The sequence below is a fragment of the Haliaeetus albicilla genome, chromosome 14, assembly GCF_947461875.1.
Source record: "Haliaeetus albicilla chromosome 14, bHalAlb1.1, whole genome shotgun sequence".
Taxonomy (NCBI): Eukaryota; Metazoa; Chordata; class Aves; order Accipitriformes; family Accipitridae; genus Haliaeetus; species Haliaeetus albicilla.
Genome location: NC_091496.1, coordinates 8,553,311 through 8,577,204, shown reverse-complemented (window position 1 = coordinate 8,577,204; position 23,894 = coordinate 8,553,311). Strand labels below are relative to the sequence as shown.

At 45.0% G+C, this 23,894-nt stretch overlaps 1 protein-coding gene across 1 annotated transcript in view; it reads right to left on the bottom strand.

Annotated features, from left to right (window-relative positions):
• ELAPOR2 (endosome-lysosome associated apoptosis and autophagy regulator family member 2) overlaps window positions 1-22,131 on the bottom strand; it is a 102,227-nt gene extending 80,096 nt beyond the window's left edge. The window contains exon 1 of the mRNA XM_069801675.1: window positions 21,941-22,131. Within this exon, the coding sequence (XP_069657776.1) occupies window positions 21,941-22,069 (129 nt within the window). The 5' untranslated portion in view covers window positions 22,070-22,131. The remainder of the gene's footprint in view (window positions 1-21,940) is intronic.
• Window positions 22,132-23,894: the final 1,763 nt, after the last annotated feature.

Below are 23,894 nucleotides of genomic sequence, written 5' to 3'. Positions count from 1 at the left end.
CCCCAATTCTCCCAACTGCGTTGGGAGCTTGGGTTCCCCTGGACCTCCGATGGTCTGAGTCGACCCTGCTGCTCTCAAAATCACGACGACAGCTCACGTGCCTAATGTGGCTGCAGCCGCCTGCCCACGGCACAGTCAGCTCCCACTCCAGTGGGCGAGCACCTTCCCGATGGCATCAGAGGGAGCTGGAGCAAAGCGGAAAACGACACAGTGTGCTTCTCTTGGAAAATTAACGCAGAGCCTTGCTCCTAAGAATTGTTGGTGTTAAAACACTAATGTTATTTAAGACCATTTCATCTAGCCTTACTGATTGGAAAGCTGTTAAGGCAGCAATTTAGGCTTAGTCACAAAAGGGCATAATTAAAATTTCACTATGGATTCACCTAAGTAATACTTCTTATCTGAATGTTCATTCTTGTTCGGATTATGGAGTCCATCACTCCTATCAGTAATTCCAGCTCCTTCTTAACTTACTCAGACAGGGTCAGCATTTATATTGGACTTTGTGTAAGTCCTTTCCCCCCTCATAGGCCATGCCAGCATGGGGAATGCATGGGCCATGCACCGTCATACCTCCTCAAAATAATTAGCTCAAAGACCTAGAGATTGATTCAAAAGGCAACATCCAATAACAGAGAGAGACTAAGCCATCGTTAAGTCTCCAGTTTCAGTATCACATTACCTAATCCTAAAGGCAAAATAACAACAAACGAGCAAACAATTTCCCCTATCATTTTATTTTTATTACTTCTCCAGTTACAGAGAACAGGACCAGATTTTACCACTGCTAACTAACTCTGCTACTCTGGGAATAAAAGGCAAATACTGTGCTACTCTGTGTAGGAGGCTGAGAAACTGAGATGTCAATTTTCTTCTTTTGTAGCATTAGAGGAAGAAATTATATCAGGCCATAACATTGAGTGAAAATAACAGCTTTGACACTGAAATTGCCTAAAGGCAGGAAAATGCTGCCCAATTCTAGAGGTGAAACATTTGAGATAAAACAGCGAGGTCATAATAATTACAGATTAAGACCTCAAGACTGTCAAAATAGATGTAAAAGCACAGCTAATTAATCCCCTAATGAGGAGGTGCAAGGTACAAAGTTACTACCTATCCCCTTAGCTGGAGGGCTCAGGGAACACTAGGATTATTTTATGGTAGATATTCCAAACATCTTCCCAGCCAAGCGATGTGTTTTGGTAGCCCCCAGGCACATGAACCCTCACGTGCTTTGCTTAACCACTCCCATGTGGTGATGGGGCTGCCCAAACCTCGGGGACCAAGGGGTACTGGCACAAAACTGTTCCTCCACGGCTCAGAGGGGATGGTGGTGCCTGGGGCACGACACATCTCTGGACAGGCAAAAACCATGGCATAGCACCTAGGGTGGTGGGGAGAGCAGTGAGGAGATGCCATCCATCAGGGCTCAGCACAGAGGTTAATGTTAATCAAGGCTGGAGCTAAAAATCAACTATGTGGGGAAAGGTAACCAAAATCAAAGCTTTGAAGAAGCTTCGGTCGTTCACGATTTCCCTAGGAATTCCAGTCAGGTTTATTTTCCTCACTCTGAAGGTGAAAATTAAAATCTGTTCGAATTAAAAATAGATAAACTCTGAAAGAATTCTGGATTTGTCCTAAAAATGGTCAGGATCAGGATAGAAGTAGTTCAGGTTTTTGTCCAAATGAAAACTAACATAGTAATATTTTAACAGGAATCAAGTGTCTTGTGAAATTGCAAACTTGACCTAAGATGTTTGGTTTAGACCTACGGGCCAAAAATTGACCATCTTTGCCTGTACCTCTTGGCTTACATCCACGCATTGACTGCAGGCAGCTCCAATACATTGGAGAATGCAGTGCTCAGTCACGTCGCCACCAAGAACCCCAACTCTAAAGCCTGGTTTCATGGCTCCAACCCAGGCTCTCACCTGGGTGCAGACTTTCACACTACAGTTTTAGAAACCTCAAGGACACACCATGACAACAGATGAAAAAACAAGGGTAAGACTTTGAGAGACCAGTCTAAGTACACTCTCATTTCAATCAGTAGCAGAAATTCCACCCATTTCGATGGAAACTAAAGCAGACCAACATCAAATCCTTTGTAAAACCCTTTCCCCTTCCATCTCCCTAGGACTCAAGATGTCATTTTTTTTTCCATCATTAAGAAATCCACCATAATCAAGCCAAATAAAAGGTCCTGAGGAAACTCCGAACCTTGTTCTGATAACGTGCTGGGAAGATGCAGCTTCGCAGGCTGGAGTAGGAGAGGGGCCCGGGCTGGTGATGGTCTCCATCGCATGGGCAAGGATCTCAGCTGCCAGCAGGGACCCTGTAGTAACACGTATCACCAGCTCAGCCCAGGAGCACGGGAATATCATTATGCAGAGGGATCAAATGACCCTTTTTTAGAACCAGATGGGAACAATCTTCTCTGCACTGTAAGTGGATACACATAAACTAGTCACATCTGCCATTATTTTTCATCTCTAAAATGAGGTTAGAAGATATCAGCTCTGCTACAGACCCACTGCAAGAGAATAGGTATAGCTTACTGTGAGGCATTGGAGTATTGCAGGATGGGGCCCCCACATATGTACCACAGACAGTCAAGAACTGGTTTCCCACATAGTCTACAATCATTTAAGGTTTTTCTCCAATAGCACCAAAATCCATTGATTTTTCTTTTAATGAATTTTGATTGCAAGTTAATGAATATTGGTCAGCAGCAATAATACGGATCCTCCTTTTGCATAAATGACAAAGACTTTCTGCTCCTAAACACAGTATGATCACGCACTGCGTTTTGGATGCCACTGTGGTAAATAAACAGGGTTATACTCTCCACACCTACTCGCCCCAGCTCACTCCCCGTCCTCCCCTCTCCCACCCCCAGGATGACCAGCTCATGTAATCCCTCCTTCACCTGCATCATTGAAAGGGAGCCAACACAGCTCTCACACATTTTTAAACTCAGCTTGGAGAGGGGTTGGCAGAGAGATGGAGATGCCCTTTCCAGCCAGTACAGCTGCAGCTAGCAAGCCTCAAGCTTGTCACAACCCTTTCTACAACAATTAGTGCCTTGAAATCCAACAGCATTTGTTGGATTAATTCAGAGAAACTTTACAAGCAGGAAAACATAAGGAGCTGCCTAGTTAGGAGAATATATAATATTATATTATGTAATATAATTTAGTTTATAATATAAATTTAAATACTTCTGGTGCAAAAACCAGCCCAGCCGACCTCCAGCCAGCCAGTCTCCAGGACAAGGGACCAGTTCAAATGCTGCAATGAGCTGCATTACCCACCCCCACCTCCTCCCTCTCTACAGCCCCTGCTCCTGCTAGGACGTGAGGTACCCAGTTCTCACCTGTCAGTGTTTCACCACACATTTAATTATTGTTCTTTCCGGTCCCTGAAATACATCTAATATTTTGCTAACCTGAGATGTGCCAATTTGCCTTTCAGGATTCCCAGCACCAACCCTAAGTATTTCTGATACACACTCATCCAGTTATAATGCTTAAACCACTCGGGGTCTGGCTCTTCCTGATCCACAGGACCTTTCTCAAAGGGTTTTGCAGTCTAAATACCACATTGGATTTGATTGTAAGGCCAGATTTTACCATTTCTGGCCTTAAATAACAACTGTTTCGGAGGAGGTCAGCTGCTTTGACATAAGCATTGTCTTTGGTGCGGAGCAAAGAAATTGGTGTGACCGTTTTGTCACAGCTCTCCCATAGAATTCTTTAAAACACTTTACCCTTTGTAAAAAGATGCTGAATGCAATAAGCCACAGCCAGACCTTACTCGTAATAGACTTGTCAGCGGCACATTGGCTTACTGTAGGGTAGCGGCATGTCATCTGCTGTCTCTGTGAACTGTAACGCCGAGCACTTACACAGCCTTTCATCTTCATAAAGCTCTACAAATATTAGAAGAGCCCAAAGGAGAGTTCAGAGCCTTCCCTCTTGAAGATTAACCTCTATGAAAATGAATTCGCTGAGGCTAAGTCCCTCTCACGTCTCCATTTTCTTCCCAGGAGCGTGTCAGTGAAACTCCCTGGCACCAGGGCTCTTGGAAAGCAAATATTACAGCCTTCAACATGGGACGGCAACTCTGCCACCCCGTGAGAGGACAGAGCCAGAGGGTAAGCCTCATGTCCATTCACACCGCACCAAGTTTCAGTTTCGGCTCTCCAGGAGTCAAAGCATGCTCTTGAATGCATTCACACAGCGTCCACACATCACACCCTTTATACACCTCCAAGATACAGGTTCCCCAGCTCTCCAACTCTGCCAATATCCACCATTACTGCTGGACGAACACAAGCAGAAGAGGGATGGATCCATCTCATCCAATTTCAGCCATCTACATGGTGGGACTTCTTGTGTGGTCAACAAGCACATGCGGCAGGTGGACTTGGTACAGGACAGGGTGGGATGCAGGTTGGAGATGGCAGTGTTGCCCACTGGAGAAGCATCACTCAGAGAGATTAATCCCACTCCATTTCACACACTGAAAGAAGCCCAACAACTCAGATTCTAAAAAAAAAAAAACGTGCTGTTTGCACATGTTAATTCGGATTGGGGTTTTCTTTAGCAGAAGACCTGACCATTACATTCTGAACAGGCAGAAGTGGTTGACCCTTTCAAACACTGCTTTGAAAGCTTGCTTCACACCTTAATTACCCCATAACATTGTGGTTTCATGTCAATTGACCAGTCTTTCTTCTCAGGGAGTTCTTCGGTGTCATTTACGCAGGCTGAAGTTAACTCCACAACCAAAGCAAAAATCCTAATGATTCCTGCTACCACATCACTCCCCTTTCTTCACCATAGCCATCATGTCCCTTTCTCACAAGAGCAGGAGGGATGTGACACTGCTGAATGAGATAATAAAACATAAGACTGTCCTGAAGAGCTACTCTGTATAAAGCTCCACGGTTCCCACTAGCAAGTTACAACAGAGCCCAGAAAGTGGGCAAGTTTGAACGTGACATTACATCCATGCTCACGCCTGGGTCCAGCCTACAGAAGAAAGGGCTGTGGTGAGGCACATCTACCCAGTTGGGCTCCACAGCTTGGAAGGAGGACCCAAAACTTCCCCACTCCTCAGTGTTTCCCTCCTATGACACCTAAGTTTCCTACACAGCCTGTAGCAGAGATTTAAAGGTCTAATGCAGAAACTAAGATTTAAATCAAGGCCGGTATCAGCAGAAAGGTGGAGAACCCCCCTTTGACCCAGGAGTCCCTCCAGACTGCCAGGCTCTCCCAGCAACCAGGAGGACACTTCTGATGAACCCAGAAATTTGGAGTTTGGGTTGTGGGGTTTTTAACCCTTCAGTCTCAAAACCTAACAAATTCACCTGCAAATCTCTACTGTTTCTCAGAAAGATTTTAGACAAGGGTGATCAGAAAATCGTATTTTTTTCAGTGAGCTCCTAAATCTTCTGAAAAAACAGTCAGATTAAAGAGAAAATTGAAGTGAAGAGCATGGTGGTAAAGGATATTCATAAATATATTTATCTTCATTGTCCTAATGTTGCTGAATCATCCAGTCTTTTAGTCACCCAGCAGTAATATTTGGACAGTTTTAATCCAGTTCCATAAAGTGAATATTAACTGCCATGAGCTTTCTATGAGTTTTTATTATTTTCCTCTTATATTTACAGACAAATATACGTAGTTTGTCAAACTGAGAATTACTTTTATTACTATCAATCTATACATGACAACTGTTCTTTACTATTCACAACAAGAAAATCTTACAGTTTAAGGGTTATCCATGAAGGGTTGTTTTCTGTGGATTTGTTTTTTCTTTTTCTAAGAGTCTCACTCACTACAAGCATTGAAACGCACATGTAGTAATATTTTAAGTTTAATAAACACACACACAACTTGCTATGTGGCTAAACTTCTTCAGTGATACTTTCACTATCTGTGGCAAGACATCGGTGATTATTTTACACTACCCTACAAGTATTCATCGCGCTGCCTCATATCACTTTGCTTCCACACAGCAAGAATCAGCTTGTCCAGGAGTTATGAGATCCACTGTTTCCAGCCTTTTCAATGATAATGCCCTTTCCTGAGGTTATCTCTTCCAAAGCAGTAAGCCCTATTTCAATACTCAATAAAAGTATTTTAAAATAACATTTTTTTTTCACTTGTTCTTGTTTGTGACAAGAGGTTTTCAGGTCACTGCATGTGCAAGTTAGCGGGAGAAAACGGGGTCATGGTACTACTGAGCATATCTTCACCTCAACTCAGAAAGACCAATCCCTTAAACGCCTTGCTGAAGTAGGCTCTCAGGGCTTACACCTGCGATAGTAAAGCCAACTAGCTTGAAAGATCAAGCATTAACAGAGATGTTAGGCTTAAGTAAAAAATGTCAGGTTTAATGCCAATATTCATGATCCCATGCAGGCCCATCAAAAGGAGAATTAATGGGCTACAGCTTTTTAACTATCAATATTTAAACATCCTATCCACAGCTTAAGTACTTGCTTTGTTAACTAGTGGGAATCTATCCCTTATCCACCCTTTTATATCAACAAAAAAAGGTAAAAAGAGGTGTAGTGCCTCACACTTTTGATTTGATAGTATTTTCCCTTCCCCACTGTCATAAATTTCTACCTACGAAACTATAAAGGAGAAAACTCACTAAATCCTCACGTTTTGTTGTTTGCTATTCAACAGTCAGAGCACAAAGCAAACAAGCAGCCTTGCAGAGGGAACAATGACACATTGACTCCACGTGCCACATTTGCGAGGAGTCTCCACATCCCGCTTCAGCCAAGAGCTGCAGGTGATGTCCACGCTGACTGCTGAAGGCTCTTCCAAGACCACGCACATGATGACCCTCGTCTGTCTTCCCTACGGCAAGGAAGGCTTTGGGTAGTGTTGGAAGACGTTCCCCAAAGTGCTCTGAGACGCCAGGTGCTCCAGTACCCCCCGTGTGCTGTGGTGCCATCAGGGTGGATGGTCCCCAGCTGGCCGGGTGCCCCTCGCCTCCTCTCTACCACACTAACAGAGCAGCCTCCAGACACGGCGGCAGAGAACTCTTTGCACAAGGTCCCTTCCGGGCACACAAACCAGCGTTTGTTGTCAGGAAAGTAAATCTGAGCGTCTATTATTCACAAACGTCAACTATACGGTATGTCTTATGCAAACATTGTGTGCATATGGACACTAGATAAAGCCACCCACAAGATCTCAGTACAGCATACTCTAATTCACACACGCTGACACTGTGTAATAAGCCAAAACGTTCTCCAAGAACAGGATTCATGTTTCACTGCAAATATGGTTAGGCTTTTTATTCAGAGCTACACAGTTATTACAGTTGAGAAGGCCTGACAGTATCAAAGTTGATCACAGTTCTAATTATAACTTTTAATATGCTGGATTTTATTCATTCCTCCTCCTTTTCGACCTTGATGTTTTATTCCTAGCTATTCAAGGCTGAAGACTCGTAAATGAAAAGACAAACTTTTATTTTTTTGAGTATAGATGTTGCTGGCTGTTGCCTATTCAGAAGGCAATCTGCACAAAAAAGAGTTCAGGGTATAATTATTTAACAGCCCAGAAGCAAATCCCAAGAAGGCAATTACCGAAGGTACCTGCAGCATCCCAACAGATGTATTAAAACCAGGGGGAAAACTGCTGAGCTTTCGTCTGTGAAGGAGTCAAGGCCATCAGGAGGTTCCAGACCTGAGATGGACTGCAACCAGATGAGTCAACTGCTTCAAGGTGAACGAGCAGATCTTGGCCCCAGGCGGCCTCCACTCAACAGATGTACAAGCTTTCCCCAGGCTTCCCTGGGGCACTCAGCTCTCCATTCCCCAAGACAACTTTTTCCTTTTTATTTCTGCCCCTTGCCCTCCTTCTGAACCCCTACACCAAAGCGGTGCCCAATTTCAGCAGTTCCTTAAGCACCAGCCAAGTGAACCCACTTCTTGTCATGCCTTGTCACATCCTTTATCAGATGGAAGACAAGATAATAGATTTGGGTCCTTTTTTATATTCTCAAAATAAAGGACACAGCAAAAACCTCACTTTGTGTGCTCCTGAGATGTGTAGATTCAACAAACTAGAACTACATTAGACATAAAACAGCTGAGTAGCATAAAATAATTTACCTCAGATGAGGACCTGAGCTGATAATTTCAGTGGGAAAAATATATCTATGTACTTGAGAAAAATGAGAGAGATGTAGCAAATGTTAAAGTAACCATTATAGCATATTTATCTACGAGGCTCCTCCAATCAGAGTGAGCCATTTAGCACAAAATAAACATTTTGGGGCACGTGCAAGTGCATCCTAGAGCCTGTGCATCTCCTTCCGTATGGCCACTACCTCGCTGAGCCACCGCTCTGAACCAAGTTTAACTTCTGCAGTATCCACAGGGAAAATATATCTTCAAGGATTCAGTTCACAACCTATCACCAAACCGCCTGACTCATCCTTGCAGGGCTCCCAGCAGGTTCATGTGGAGCACTATAAAGGTAATACAGTTTTACAAGTTGTCCACTTTAATCCAGCGAAGACCTCAACTATGGCCAGATTTAATCATCTGAGGAATCAATGATGTGGCCCATTTCATTGCATTTCCTCTCCAGTAGCAGAGTCCCACAGCAGCATCCTGTCCAATCTGCTACGCAATTAAATTTTAAAAAGCATATAAAAGGACATCATCGTTTAGTCTTAAAAAGTCCGCTGAATGTATACAGAACAAAAGAAGTATTTTTATGAAAACCCACAAAAGACAGCACAAAATGAGCACCAAACTGATTTAACGTTTCAATACTTTTAAAGAACACCAGTCAACGCATTTTTTTCAACACTGCACCTAAAGAAAAATCTTCAGTTTACTGGAGTGAAAGGTTTAAATTCAGTAATATATCTCAGTTATGTCAGAGTATTGACTTTCTGCAATTCACAGAATTCCCTGACCTTAATCGAGCACAGTATTTAAGCATGAACTTCATCTTAAATAAGGCATTGGTTTTCAAACTTCAGTGGAATTATTTATGTGCTTCAAACCAGGCACACGCATGAGTGTTTCGCAAAGCTTCTGCTCCTGCCCCTCTGCTGTCGGTTATCAGTTTCCATTAGGTGTGCGAGTTTTTCATAGGGCACTAGGCAGCAGACAAATATTAGAAAAGGAACAACGCTGTTATTAGAAGGAAGTCTGGGTGATGCTCGCTCATCTGATCTTGTATCATTTTTCTACCCTGTCACCTCCTCTACAATTTCCTACCAAAAGCACTTGCTCCACATTTCCTTTTCTATCCCGAGAGATGTTACTATATGGAAAAATATCTGCTAGCTATTTGGCTTGCACCTGGCAGGAGCAGGGTACAGCTGTGAAAAGCCCGTCCCTCATCTCCTCGTCACCGTTGACCCAGGTTGGTGTGCTCTTGGCGTGTTCCTCACTCAAGCCACAGGGACGGGGTCTGGCTCAGTTCGGAGCTCAGCTCTTCCCTTTCAGACTTGGACTTCCTCAGAGGCTGAGTTTTAGGTACAGCCGGGGAGAGATGAAGTGAAATAAACCTTCATTGTGGAAGGAATTACCCTAATATTACCCCAATCCAGTCTCCTCTACCAATATGTATAATCCCCAAAAGAAGAGGGATAAGAGCTACAGGTATTAGTCACTTCTGTGTCAATACAACTGATTTGCTCTAGAACTTGAACTCACATAATTTCCTCAACACAGGACTTTAACTGAAGTGGTCACATTGACAGAAAACGTGTTTAGAGTCAGGACTTCAATTGTTACATATAGGATTACAAAGTAAGGATTCTGATAATGAAGAAAGGTGTACTTCTTTCACTGACCCTAATTAATCCTTGGGAGGAAGTAAAAACAGAAATATTTTTATTGACTTTAGCATTTGCCAAAGCTGCATTTATACGAAGATCATGACCAGATTCTGCTTTTTACAAACACAAATTTATCTCAGGAGTCTTGTGAGTAGGTGTCGTGGTTTAACCCCAGCCAGCAACTAAGCACCACGCAGCCGCTCACTCACTCCCCCCCCATCCAGTGGGATGGGGGAGAAAATCAGGAAAAGAAGCAAAACTCCTGGGTTGAGATAAGAATGATTTAATAGAACAGAAAAGAAGAAACTAATAATGATAATGATAACACTAATAAAATGACAACAGTAGCAATAAAAGGATTGAAATGTACAAATGATGCGCAGGGCAATTGCTCACCACCCGCCGACCGACACCCAGCCAGTCCCCCAGCGGTGATTCCCTGCCCCCACTTCCCAGTTCCTAAACTAGATGGGACGTCCCATGGTATGGAATACACTGTTGGCCAGTTTGGGTCAGGTGCCCTGGCTGGGCATGAGAAGCTGAAAAATCCTTGACTATAGTCTAAACACTACTGAGCAACAACTGAAAACATCAGTGTTATCAACATTCTTCACATACTGAACTCAAAACACAGCACTGTACCAGCTGCTAGGAAGACAGTTAACTACATCCCAGCTGAAACCAGGACAGTATGGAAAAAATTGCAAAACCCACCAGACTACAGAAAGACTCTGAACTGTTTTCTTCTCCCATTAGCTGTTTTTCAGTGTATGCTTTGCTGCCAATATCATGCAGCATTTTATTTGTTTGCTGACCAGATGGCTGAATATTTTCAAACAGGAAAAAAAAAAGCAACCCACAGCAAATAAGACATATTTTACAATTTTTAGCTGAACCTTCATCAATACTCAACTTTGGGAATGCTGCATGTTTTTATGAATATTCCATTTGGGGGGGAGGGGGGATGACGGAGACATGACAAAAAGAGACTGATGACACCTGTAACATCAGAGGGAGGTCACGTTTGGGAGGTTTAGCTCAGGAACTTCTGCCTGACTCACAACCGCTTGTCTCAGGATAGGACCATGCCCTTTGTGAGTGCTTAATTGTATCATGTGTCTGAAATAATAACCCTGTTCATTGAACAAAGCAAGATCTTAAATCACAGCCTGACAAGAAAAATATGTAACTGGATATTCTTATGAGGAAGCCTCATCCAATATTGCCCTCTTGGGTTGCCTCCAAGCCCACAGAGTCCATTTCCACTGCAAGAATAACTAATAAATAAAACCAAGGACAAGCTAGCAGCCCAAGGCAGCCTGAGCTAAGCAAATGATGGAGAAAATGCATCTTAGATTTAACTCAGCCATCGGCTGCGTTCAGCTCCTAGATTCTTCTCTGTACTCACGCTGCTAACCCCAGTCAAAATGATCTCCAGTAGCAGGGTCTAGCCAAGCCCTGCTCAGCGCACACTTCTTCCAAAGTCCAGATTTACCCATAGGGCTAAGGCAGCTTTTTAGGCAGCTACAAATCCAAATTTGTTAGCATTTCTAGCAGCTAGATGGTGCCTGGAGCTACAAGCTTCCCTCTTGTGTAGGGCCAAGGCTGGGTTGAGGTATCGGCAAGGGGCTGACAGCAGTAGGCAGAGCTTTGGCTGCGGCACCATTAATCACTCTTCAAGGGACAGGGTGATGCGTTATCGCAAGGGCTGTATCATTCAAATCAATCAGCAGTGACTCATCAGCCCACGGATTTTGGGGAAAGGCAGGACAAGGAAGAGATCAGAGTTTTGCTCAGACGCATTCATGAGCTGTCCCTTGCTACTGATTGCGCCCACGAGATATGACCCAGTCTACAACATGAAGAAAGAAATGCATTCATAGCTGGTTTTCCTGCCCGGGTAATGCAGTCATGTGTAATCATGCACATTGTAAGCAATCATAAATTGAACACCCGCCTTTTTGCACTGGGAAATTAAATCCAAATACAAGGTCTAGCCCATTTGACAAACAGTTGCAATAAATTACAAGCTGATCATTACAAGGAAGCTTACATGTTAGGTTTCATCCTGCATATATCACAGACAGAAATTTACACTGGCACGAGCTTGATGTTAATTATTCCCTGGATAGGAAGGGACTCTGCAGTGTGATAACGTGCCTTTTGCAGGAAGCCGCTACAAGGCAAACCAATAAAACTCTTTACTCACAAATAGCTCTCCAGAAATAAGGACCAAGGCTGTGCTCCTGCTGTGCTTCCATTTTAATTCAGCAGTTCAGAGGCAAAGATTTAGGTCCCTTCTCCAGTGTAATCAGGTCATTGCGGAGACCTAGCTCCACCACTGCGATGCCCCAGCCTTATCAAAACACCTTCACCCCTGAAGCTTACAGAGCACTGCAAAGCAACCTTGTAGCTTCTGTAACAGCTAAGGTAATTAAATTACAGTGGAGATTAATTCCCCTGATGGGTCCAGATTAATTTTACTTTAGATAACTAGAAGTTGAGCATCTACCTGACATATGCCAGAGTCCCTCTGTAGTCAGTGGAAGAAAATGGGCACATTCAGCAGAAAAATCACAGCACCCTTTCAGGATGGGAAAAATTAGTCTTGAAGTGTGATTGCCTCTGTCTTGACAACTAGACATTTAGGTCAGACTAGATGCCTAAGCTGTACAGTTAAAAGCAAGATAAGTCCTTTCCATGGTATGAAATGCTGGTTCTGCCCACTGCTCAGCTACTTCCACAACACCAGGATCTCATGCTTGGACTATGCATGGATCACTGGAGCAAGTTTTCTGTTCACACTTATTTTCTGCTGTCCTGAAGAACTACGAGGGTGCTACGTGCCCTCCTAACATGATAGGTATTCAATTAACTGTACCCAGTTATAGTCATTCCATGACAAAACTGCCTCCACTCATCTTTATTGTCTAACTGGAGGACTACTGGGGGAGTTCATCACAGCTTCTACTGCAGTGTTCCATCCTGTGCCGGCTTTCATGGGCAAATCCATGTCAGGGAGCACATTAACAAACTTTGGGGCAATCTTGACAGTTCGAGGACCAGAGCTCTTCGGGCCCATCACGTTTAGCAGGCTAGAGACTGCCTATGAAAGCAGGATTTTGCCCCAGTAATTTACTTTTATTCCCAGCATGTGTAGTGCCCAATGAGGTGCCACTGGATCTCCCCATCAGACTATCTACAGCGTAAATGCTAAAGTTGAATAATGGCAAAGTTTGTTAATCAGATTGTACTTTCAGTAACAGTCACATAAAGCCTTCCAGAACCTCGAGTCAGGCATCGTTGCTTCCACCCCATCAAACTCATATGACTTCTTTAAGTGCCACAGGACCTTAAAACACCATGCAACTTAGCTCCAGTTCATTTAATTTTCCAGGTTTTCGCTTCACAAGGTTCACATTTTCCAGCTCTTCTCTGCAATACTGAGGGGCTGACTTACCTTTTCCTTTCCCCCTTATTAAATGAAAGCTGCGATTCCTGCATAACCACATGATGAGGCTTTAAGGAAATCTTCCCTTGTTTAGCAAAGCAGTTCAAGAGATTAGCAGGTCAGTATTGCAATGGGCAATGCTGCAAATCAGCTTTTTTTTTTTTTTTAATTTAAAAGCTAGAACTAAAAAGCGATGACTTTTCAGAGAAGCCAGCAAACATTTAAGTAGGGTTGGCTTTAAGTGCAGTTAAAAATACTGCAAAACAAAAAGATATGGGAATTGATTCTTTTTTATATTATGGCTCCTCTTAGCTAGGTTGAGTGTGATTCTGATCATCGATCACAGCTATTTCAGTAGGATTGCAAGTCTCAGTGCTGAACTATTTGTGATACCTGGTCTGTGCATCCCTTAGAGGATGCCTTGACACTAACAGGACATGTTGTTTTGGTGCAAGATTGAGCAATGCCTCCGGATCCCCTGCCTTTCACCATGCAGAGGCTAACACAGAGCACAGTGGGCTTCCAGCCAAAAAAAAAAAAGAGAATTCAGAGTCCTGGTGAATGCTATATTCAGCATCAAAAACAGGCATTAATCGACAGAGTCACCCTGTCTGGTCTTCTGGAAGAGGACACAGTTGGCCTGGGTTCAGCTATTACTTGAGCAGCTCTAGGGGAGACAGCCATTACCTTACTAACCAGGACACTTGATATTCATCACAAGGCAAGACAAGCTGCTCATCAGCAGGTCTGCAGGGCAGGTGCTTGCCAATAAAGGTGCGGTGTGAAGAGCTGAATCATTTATCCTCTCCAATTCTACAGAGCAGCATCCCCCCAGCATCTCTGAGATGCACATCAGCTCATATTCCCTCCATGCAAGCATAAATCCTGCTGTAAAGGAGTCTGGTTAGGGCCTCTGTTTCCTTCCTTTCAAGAGAAGCCTGAATTTTTTAAAAATCGGATGAAATAAGACCAAACAAAAGAGCGAAGAAAAGAACTTTCTTGGGAAATCTTTCTTTTTCTTCATTTGCTTTAAGGAGCCACAGAGCTGGAGATAAAAAGCAGCTAACCAGAAACAAGCAGCATTTGATCAGCACTGTTGACCTGCCAGCAGGAGGGAGCCATGGATACAAAAGGCTGGGAAAAATCAGAAGTCATCCATTTCTGACGTACGTCTCTCAAAAGACACAGCACCACCCCTACGTGTGTATAAAACACGGCCGGCCTGTGTGAAGATCTTCCTTTGAGAAACTTCAAAGAGTAAGTACAAAACCAGAAGGATTTCACATGCCACAAGAAACACTATGGGAAATTAACACTTTAAGAGTCAACAGCTGAGGTCTAGCTCACCTTTACCCTTGAGTTTGCTGCTAAAAGTTGCCACCTCAGTGTATTTTAGTTTTCTGGGACAGTACAATCAATTTAGACACTGATTTCTCTACTGTTAAATGTATAGTGTACTTTATCAAGCCAGCAGCAATTATGTTAATGGAATCTTCAGGTTTTGCACTCCCTATCGCTTCCTCCTCTAGCTTGGTTATCTGATGCATTTCAATTTTCTGACCATATTCATTACATCAAAAATACCTCTAAGCATGTTCAGGTCAGTTCCAACCTCAGAGGGAAAGTTCACCCTTTCCCCAAAGCAGGGGGTTTTCATCAAATTGGATTATAAGATTAGCATTAGTAACCCACATTGGTAATTATTATATAAAAAATAGCTCTTTTGGCTGTGTCTACCCTGGTAACTGAAAGAGGTCCAGTGTTGTAGAGCAGCTCACCTTGTTTACATGAGTTTCTTCTCCTGATGCTCCTGTACTCGGCAGGATGGGCATATCCTTTTAACCAATCCCAAACACCCTGAGCCACTTTTCTGTGGATTATCCCTGGAAAATATTTGCACCTTTAAGGTGGAACGAAATCTAAACAAATGAAAACTGAGCTTCCCAGCATTTTCACCACCAAATAACACAGTTCCTATCATTTTTGTAGGTACTTTCCAATAATCTTCAAGTACCACCATAAACCATCTCTGTTATGTGTTACATTTCTTGACCATAAAACACTAACAGATAAGAGAGGTTAATGCCATATCAGCAAGGGAAAATGGGATGAGTGATTTGCCCTCTCTTTGTAGCAGTAAAAAATCTTTGTCAAAGGAATTTTCTAGTTGGGAATAGCCTGTCATCTGAAATTATTTTTTTTCATTGAAAACATATCTTACAGCCAGCCACCTTTCCTTACAGAGATGGCACTTGCACCTCTGAAGCCAGAGCACAGACCTCCACAACAGAGAGCAACAACCCAGTTTTTTCACACCTTTAACACAGAAATCTCTCATTTTCATCTTCTTATATCAGGAAATACAATCCCCTTGCCATTATCTCAGTGTAAACCCAGGCTAGCTCTATCCAACCAAAATTCTATGTTCTAGAAATAACAGGGGACCAGCCTTGTGCCTGGTGGGTCCCAAAGCTTCCTGCACTACTTGTAGCCCCTCAGAGACTAAACACTGAATCATCTCTGCCACACACCCAGCTAAACACTAACCTTTTTCTTTTTTTTTTTTCTTTTTTTTTTTAATTTTTTTTTTTTGGCAGGTTAGTTTTCAGCCGAATCAACATTTGCTCTGACTCAGCACGCAGAGACAGGATCGTCAGTAGCAACACAGGGCAGCCAGCAGCTCAGCTGCACGTGTCATCTTAGATCATCTTAAATCAGCTGTGAGCCTGTGTCCCAGGTGCACAGCAATTACTGTCCGGCACTATTTATAAAAGTGAGCATCACCATGTTTGTGAAGCAAGGTCGTTATTAGATTTGGCTAATGTTTTGCAATTGAAAGTTTTTTGTTTGTTTGTTTGTTTTTCAGAAAGGACGTTGTCAAAAAAAAAGGATTTTAACTATTCCTCTTCTTCAAAACCAGAGATTTTCTCTTTCAAAAGGCTGAAAACCAAAATGTTTCCACTACAAGCAGCCAAAACCTAAACAGATTTTTCAGCTCCAGGATAAGAGCTAAAATATTACCAAGGGAGAGTGGGAAGAACACTCTTTTCCAAGTAGGTGTAAAGAGTTAGGAATGACACAGCCATGCTGGATACCAGCACGGGACCTTCACAGTAGCAGCGCCTAGAAAAACCTTGGAGACATCTGGGAGACATGTGGGACCTGTTCCCAAACCCTGTTTGCTTTGCTGAGCATGGGCTCCCACTTCCAGGCAAGGCTTTCCCTTCAAGTGATCCCAGCGTTTCTGACCCAGGTCATCAACCAGCATAAAGCAATGCCCAATACTGCTAAAGCCTTCCCAACCAACACCCAGTGGAAAAAGTGGCCCGGAGGAGGCAGCTGACAACCCAAATCACTGTAGACACCCATCTTGGCACCCAGCTCAGTGATGGTCCCCACCAGCACCGTGCATGGATGTGTCAGGAACCCCAGCAGAGCTCCTGTCCAAGCTCGCCCTCCCTAAATCTACACAAGTTATGAGGAACAAAGGGGAGAAAATAAAATCATGGGCTTTTTTATAGATGATAAATACTCATCCTGAACAATCAAGTGGTGTTTGATAGTGGAAGAAATGCAATCTTGTGTTGGCTTAATGTCTACTACTCTTTCAAATTTATGGTCTGTTATAGCAGTTTCCACTGCGCCTAATTTTCTTATTCTTGAGTCATTATGCCCACGGCTCACTTTCCATTTTTTATACCAGCATCTGCCCTCCTTCTCAGGTTTCAATTCTGACACCTTACCAGTTCCTCCTGTGCTTCCCCCCCACCTCCCACCTTGGTCTGCCTACCTGCTGCGGTGGCACTGCTTTCTGCTGCGGTACCTGTGTCTCAGCATCTGTCTTCTCACCTTTTGCGCACCTGTTTCCACTCCATCGACTTTATTGTCAGCAGTTTTATAGCACGGTTTTTTGCTCTTCTTTCCTCATCTTTATGACCATCCATCACAGTGGCAAATGGAAGCTGTACATTTCTCTTTTCACCTCAAAGACACAAGTCTGCATAGCAAGAGGTGATAAAAATAATATGATCTGTCTAGGACTCTTTCCACAGCTGCCTCTGCTGACTATGAACTGTTCATAAATTAAGAGTCTACGGTGTTTCAGGGTGTTTCGAAATGAGGGAATACAACACTGGATCACCCCAGCAGCTGGTATAGATAGCTCCTGCTTTGTTGCCAAAATAGCCAGTGCAGATGCTTCAGAGAAAGGGATAAGGGTACCAATAAGAGACAGCGAGGGAACAGACTTAGGAGAATTCCTTCCTAAATGTTTAGCAATGAGCTAATCCCTTCAGAGGTTTTAAGGCCTCTAGAAACAGAGACTAAATGAATCCCAGAGATCAAGAGGTTGTTTACAGTTACATGAAAAGAAAAAAGTATTACCTTTTAAGAGTAATAACATTTACCCTTTCAAGTGCACAGAAAGCCTTTTTATTTCTACCTTGTCCTAAAGATTTGCATCTCATTAATTTTCTCTACCCCATGCATTAATGCATGTTCTTCTTTCTCTTCCTCCCTCAAGTTACTCCCTTCTTACTTAGGCAGCACCACCCTCTGCTGTGATCACTATATGCTTATTAACCAGCCAAAGAACAAACACAACATTCATGGTTCCTGAGTGCTAATAAGGCACAAAAACACTCTTGCATGTTTTGTTCTTTTTTTTTATCATCCGTCCGACTTATTTCACCATGAGCACACGGGCTGTCTCTACAGAGCCATCCACAATGACCCCAACCCTCTTCCCAAGCAGGTACAGTTCACTTACAATATCAGAGTGTATAAGGTACTCAGATTCCTTCGGGCAGACATCCCTGTTACTCCTGCCGCGTATATCGGGTGGTAAGCATGCTGACTTTTATCTAGTTTTGTCACATAACGTCCTTCCAAGACTGACAGGTATCTCCTCTCCATCCTTTACATGGAGAGACAGAACTTCACCTTCCTTCCCAGGCTGCTTAGCTTAGTACCTAGTACCTTGCTTTAAGATACTAATAACCTTAAAATACTTCACACTTAAATTAGACCCATCCCATTTTTTTAACCTTTTCTCATCATGAAAATTGACAAAATTCAACATACTTAATCCGCTGTACTTGGCCCAGTTTCAAGTTCATGCTTCCCCTCCCTCCTTAAGACTTCCTTAGCTTTGTCTTGCAAGTGATTTTATAAAAGATTTTTTCATTGTCTGAATAAATTTCTTCTATCATTTTTATCTTCTCCAGAAGTCTTCCAGCAGACTAGTACAAAAATACTTTCCCTATAGAAGGCACTTAACATTACCCTTTCCATTCACTTAGTCACTTTATAATCCTATATTTGGTTTACCTGCCTACTGAAATGGCAGGTAAACCATCCAATGTAGCAGAATCACATTTATTATCTGTACCAGAACCATATGTGTTTGCTCTCAATCTGCATAGTGACTGAGACTCAAACAGGGAGTATGAAAGAAAACATTTTTGCCAGCAGCTCAGATACTCCATAACTCTCTCTGCAAACAATTTGGCTGAATGGGAAGTAAGAGTCACTCAATGACTTTTTTTTTATGGTTGCAAAAACAACAGAGAGAAAGGAATGATGAAATAAAGAGAAGATCCATTTAGGCTGAGTATCAGTTAAAATGTCCTAAAAGCAAAATCTTTTCAGATTTGGGCAATCCTAAGTGGAAGCCAAAGAAGATTCATTCAGTTGGAAAGTTTAGCAAAAAGCATAAAACACTGGAAAACAAGATGTAGCAAAGATGCTCTCTGCAGTGGCAGGGGGGGTGGGCATGAACATCTCATCATTTCCATCGTAACAGCTGAATGTGTATTTAATGGCAGTGAAAAACACGGGTGTCATCAACTCCGCTTGAAGTCGTAATTTATGCAACACATGAAACATTTGCATTAGTATCCTGCTCATCATTGGCATAAGCAGAACGAGTTCACCAAGCAGTTATTCTTCTACCACTGTCCTAATTTAAGTTACCAAGTCACCAGAAGCACAGGATACAGAAGTGGGTGTCCCCAGCTTCTGCACCCCAGAGGTACCGTGGCCATCCAAGCCTCCATCTCTTGAAGATGAACCTAAATCACCTTCAAACTAGCTGCTGGCATCAGAGAGCTCAGGGGAAGCTCGTGATGGTAACGGACACCACAGCCTGGACTGAACGCTATTATGCCAGAAGCTTATGGCTATATCAATTTAATCCAAAAACCCACGGGAATACTCATTTGAGCTGCTCGTACACTTGGTTTGCAGCACAAACATACCTTTCCTAAAGTGCTGAACTACGACAGTCCCTGATGGAAGAAACCAATGACAAAAAGGTTTCTGGAAAGTGACATTGCTATACATTATTATTTTTACTATCTGTGTTATCAGAGCACCATGGAGCCTCAGGCATAGCCAGAGATCCCACTGCTCCAAATGCTGTACCAGTGCAGAAATCTCAGAAACTGGCAGATAGCCGTATTTCTCATAACAGTGAGGAAACAGAAAAAACAAGCTGTCAGGGAAGGGAGGGGGGAAAGTGCAGCTAAAGGAAAGATCCCCTACAGATTCAAAATTAACCACCTGCCAGTGCATTAAGCCTTGTGCTTCTCAAGCCTTTTGGGTATAACACAGTAAGACCTTCACTAAGTCTTCAAAGGACTGGAATACCCTCTAACAGGCTGGGCTTTCTCATTGCACGACTTCATCCCTGTCTGAGTCTGCCCAAACCAGAGTCCATCACAACGGGAGCTGTCATGATTTTAATGGCAATAAACCCAGTTCACTCGAATCAGGCTGAATTAGGGCAAATGGCAAAGTTTTGAGACTGACGCATAATAGCCAGGTATTAGCCGTGTTTTACATGAACTATTAACTTTTGTTCTTCCTTTTTGTAAATCAGCTGATCCGCTACCCTGGTTCTTTGCAAGCTTTTGGGTTTTTTTCCCCTCTCCATCCAGACATGTTTATAATTATATTCCCTGGGACATATGATTGCAGGGCTGCACATACACACCAGCACAAGTAACGTACAGCTTTTTTACCATGTGAGTGAGGGATGTCCCTGTCTCAAAGAGTATTTAAGTGAAACTAAAGTAAAACAACAATGTCCATCCTTCTGAAAAGAAAGCAAAAGAACTCGGGTCCAGATCCAAAGGGGCACAGAAGTGGGGCACCGGAGAGAATTTGCACATGTAAAGCCCGATATGTAATGCTCAAAATACCAGCTCTGTGCCTTTGGTACCTCTGCTTAGATTCAGCTGCCACCTCTCACCATCTGCAGAGGTTCATTTTCTTAAGCAAACAGTTTAGGATGAGATCAGCTCTAGAAGGGTCTGTTTCCCTTCACTAGCTGAAAAGGGAGATAGGTAATTCAAAGCAGGTGGCTACATAAATCTCCCTCTCTGAGGCTGACCAACGTTTAGGAGAAACATGCCCAAAACAGCCACCGATTTGGGTATCCCACATGTCCCCCTACTGCAAGATTTCCCATGCTAGACTAGCACTGAGCTCTCCCACTGAGGCTTTGCTACTTGGAAGACAAAAAGTCGATTCAATAGGCAAAGAGGGAATATTCCCCAGGTCAGGGATGCCCGCTTTCACCACAGGGAGGAGACATGGGCTTCTGCACCCCCAGCCGAGGAGATCCCACACTGCAATAGCCCCCCAAAAATGGATCAGGACCCTTTGCCAGCCGAGTGCTCCGACCTGGCTGCAGTCACCCACCCCCAACCCAGTCTGAGCATACACAAATCAGTTCTTGCTAAACAGCGCAACTGCAGTAGGCGAGGTGAGGAAGCTCTGTTTCCAGAGCATCCTCGGAGGGGTGGGAGAAAGGGGACTGACCGCTGCCAACCCACTTACAGGTTTGTGCTTGCTAGAGCAGTGCCCCAGCCACCGAGACCTGTTTGGGAAGATGGTACCCAGCCTCCTCACCCCTACACCTCGATTTAAAACACAGGGAAGACTCCCTTGCTCTTTAAAAGCAGCAGAGAGGATCTCCCTGCATGTAGGAGTGTGGATGGAAACCCTGGAGCAGAGGCTCAGCCTTGGTCCCCTCCATCGGGGCTCCTGGGCCACCCAGGGCTGAGCATCCCTGTCCGGCACCCTCAGCTCCCGCATCCCGCACAGCCCCGCAGAGCGTTCCCTGCTCCGAAACCACCGACTCCCTCCTGTTTCGGGTTTTTATAGCAGGAGAGAGGCAGAAAGTTTCTCTCCCCATGTCACACGCTCGGCTCAGCCTAGGACACCCCGGCCTGACACACGGAGGTCGGGACACCTCCACACACACCCCCCACACCCCCCTTTACTCTCCTTTTGCACGGATTTAACACGGGATTTAGAAAAGCAGCGAGCCCCCCCTCGTTCGGAGGGGGGCTCTGCTATTTCCACGCACCGAAGGGAGCAGCAACAACCCTGGGGGGGGCTTCGCGACCGACGGCTAAGGGGGCCGCTCCACGCGTGATGCGGGGGGGATGCTCGGCGGAGGGTCCTTCGTGGGTCCGACCCCACGGACAGCGCTGGGGGAAGCAACAACGACCAGCAAACCCCCCCCCCCCCAATTCCCGGGCTGCCACCCTCCACCCGCGCATCCCCAACCCCCTGCCACGGGTAGGGAAAACCCCAGAGGAGGAGGAGGAAGAGGAGGAGGAGGAGGAGGAAAAAAAATCTCACCTCTTCGCAGGGAGGCAGCTGCAGGGCGGCCGCCTGCCAGCCCAGCAGCCAGCAGTACAGCCAGGCTCTCCCCGGGTACCCCCGCTCCGCTCCGGCCCGCCGCATCCTCCTCATCATCATCATCCTCATCCTCCGCCCCGGCCGCGCACCCCTTCCCCACGCCGCACCCGGGGGTGGGAGGGCTCGGGGGGGGGGGGGGGGGTTAGGGGGGTCTCACCGCCCCCTGCTCCTACCGGAGACCTCCTCCCTACCCCGGCCGGGAGGCATAACCCCGGGGGGGGTACGGACGGCCGCCCGCTCCCGGCAGCCGGCACCGCTAAAGCCGGGAGGAGGGGCCGGGAGGAGGAGGAGGAGGAGGAGGAGGAGGAGGAAGGCTGGCAGCGCAGGCGCATGCTGCCGAGGCTCGTCCAGCCCCGCCGTGGCTAAGCGGGAGAACGCCAGCATCCCCCCCCCCCACCCCCTCGGGTTGGAAATCCCCGGCCCCCAAAACAGGCTGCGGGGGTAGGAACGGTCCTGGGGGGGGGTGAAATCCCCCCTGTCCCGGTCCTGCTGCGGGATGCCGGTGACAGGGCTGTCCGTGGGTCCGTCGTCCCCCCCCCAAGGTGGGATCCCGGCAGCGTCTCCTCGCCAGAGCACCACAGCCACCCTGCTCCGCGGTGGCCTGACCCAAATTCTTATTATCCCCAGAATTAGGCAGGCTTCTCCCCCAGCGGTCGCCTTTCAGCCCGGATTTTGCCTCCCCTTCCCCAGCTACTCCTTCCCAACGGAGTGTTTCACTGCCTGGGGGCACTGACAGCCCTCTGCCCCCCCAGCATCTCCGCCAAACCTCCCCAATTTCCACCTCCCTCCTGCCTCTTCCCTCCTTTCTGCCTCCTCTTATCTAACCAGCAAAACCCAGCACAGACACAGCACTCCTCATCGCTAGCACACTATGTTCCCGTCCCTATTGATCTACCTTTTCAAACTCCAATACACAGCCCGTTGGTTTTTTTTTTTTACTTCTAATTTGTTGAGTGACACTTTTTTTTTTTTTTTTGGCAATTTTACCGCAATTCCTGCTCACTGTGATCCAGGTTTGACTCAGCCTTTATTCATCTCTTGAAAAGAGATGAGTCGTCTGAGGGTAGAGTCAGATCTTCGCCTGCGTCATGTAACCCCTCTCGCCATCCCTGGCTGGTGTCATCGCTGTGACTGTACGCTAACACAAAAATGGTTTAATTTGCTCATTCTGTGTCATTTGAGGACCTTGCTGGAGCAGTCTGGAAGGAGCTCCGTGATGCTCTGCTAACGGAGACAAGTTTGAAATTTCTCTTTGTTCTCGTACTAAGCCTTGCTCTGCTTTTAGCTCCAGCTGGAGGAAGGAAAATGGGTTATCGGTTCTTCTGCTGACGGTCCCCATCCCTCACCAGGGTGCCAAATGAAGCAGCTTGTGTAAACTGTTACACGAAGAAGTCAAATTATCGTTCCAGAAAAAGTGGAGAACAGGATAGAAACTGTAACAGTGCTTTATCTTTTGTGCTCTTGGACCAGGTAGATCACAAAGTCGGTCCCAAGGATTCATTGCTCACCTTAACTGTGGGATAAAAGCCCATGTTTGAGGAACACTGATTTCAGCTGGAGCAGTGGTTCTTTTTACATTTGCTAAAATAAAATACACAAAGCTGCAGGCACTCCTAGACCTGCAGCAACGGACTCACCCTGTAAATACATGGAAAAAAATAATGTCGGTTGGATTCAGCATGTCTTTCATACAAGGAGAATGGGTATAAGGTCAACTTCCAGAAAAGCGCACTTCTTGCTGCGGTTGTTGGCCTTGAATAAAAATTCAGGGTGGGAAGCAGACCTGGCGGGGGCTGTTTGAAGAATTGTTTCTGCAGTACAAGGGTTACTGCCCCCAAAGTGCTACTGATTCCCAGGGACTCTCAAGAAGGCGATGGGGCCACTAATACAGAAA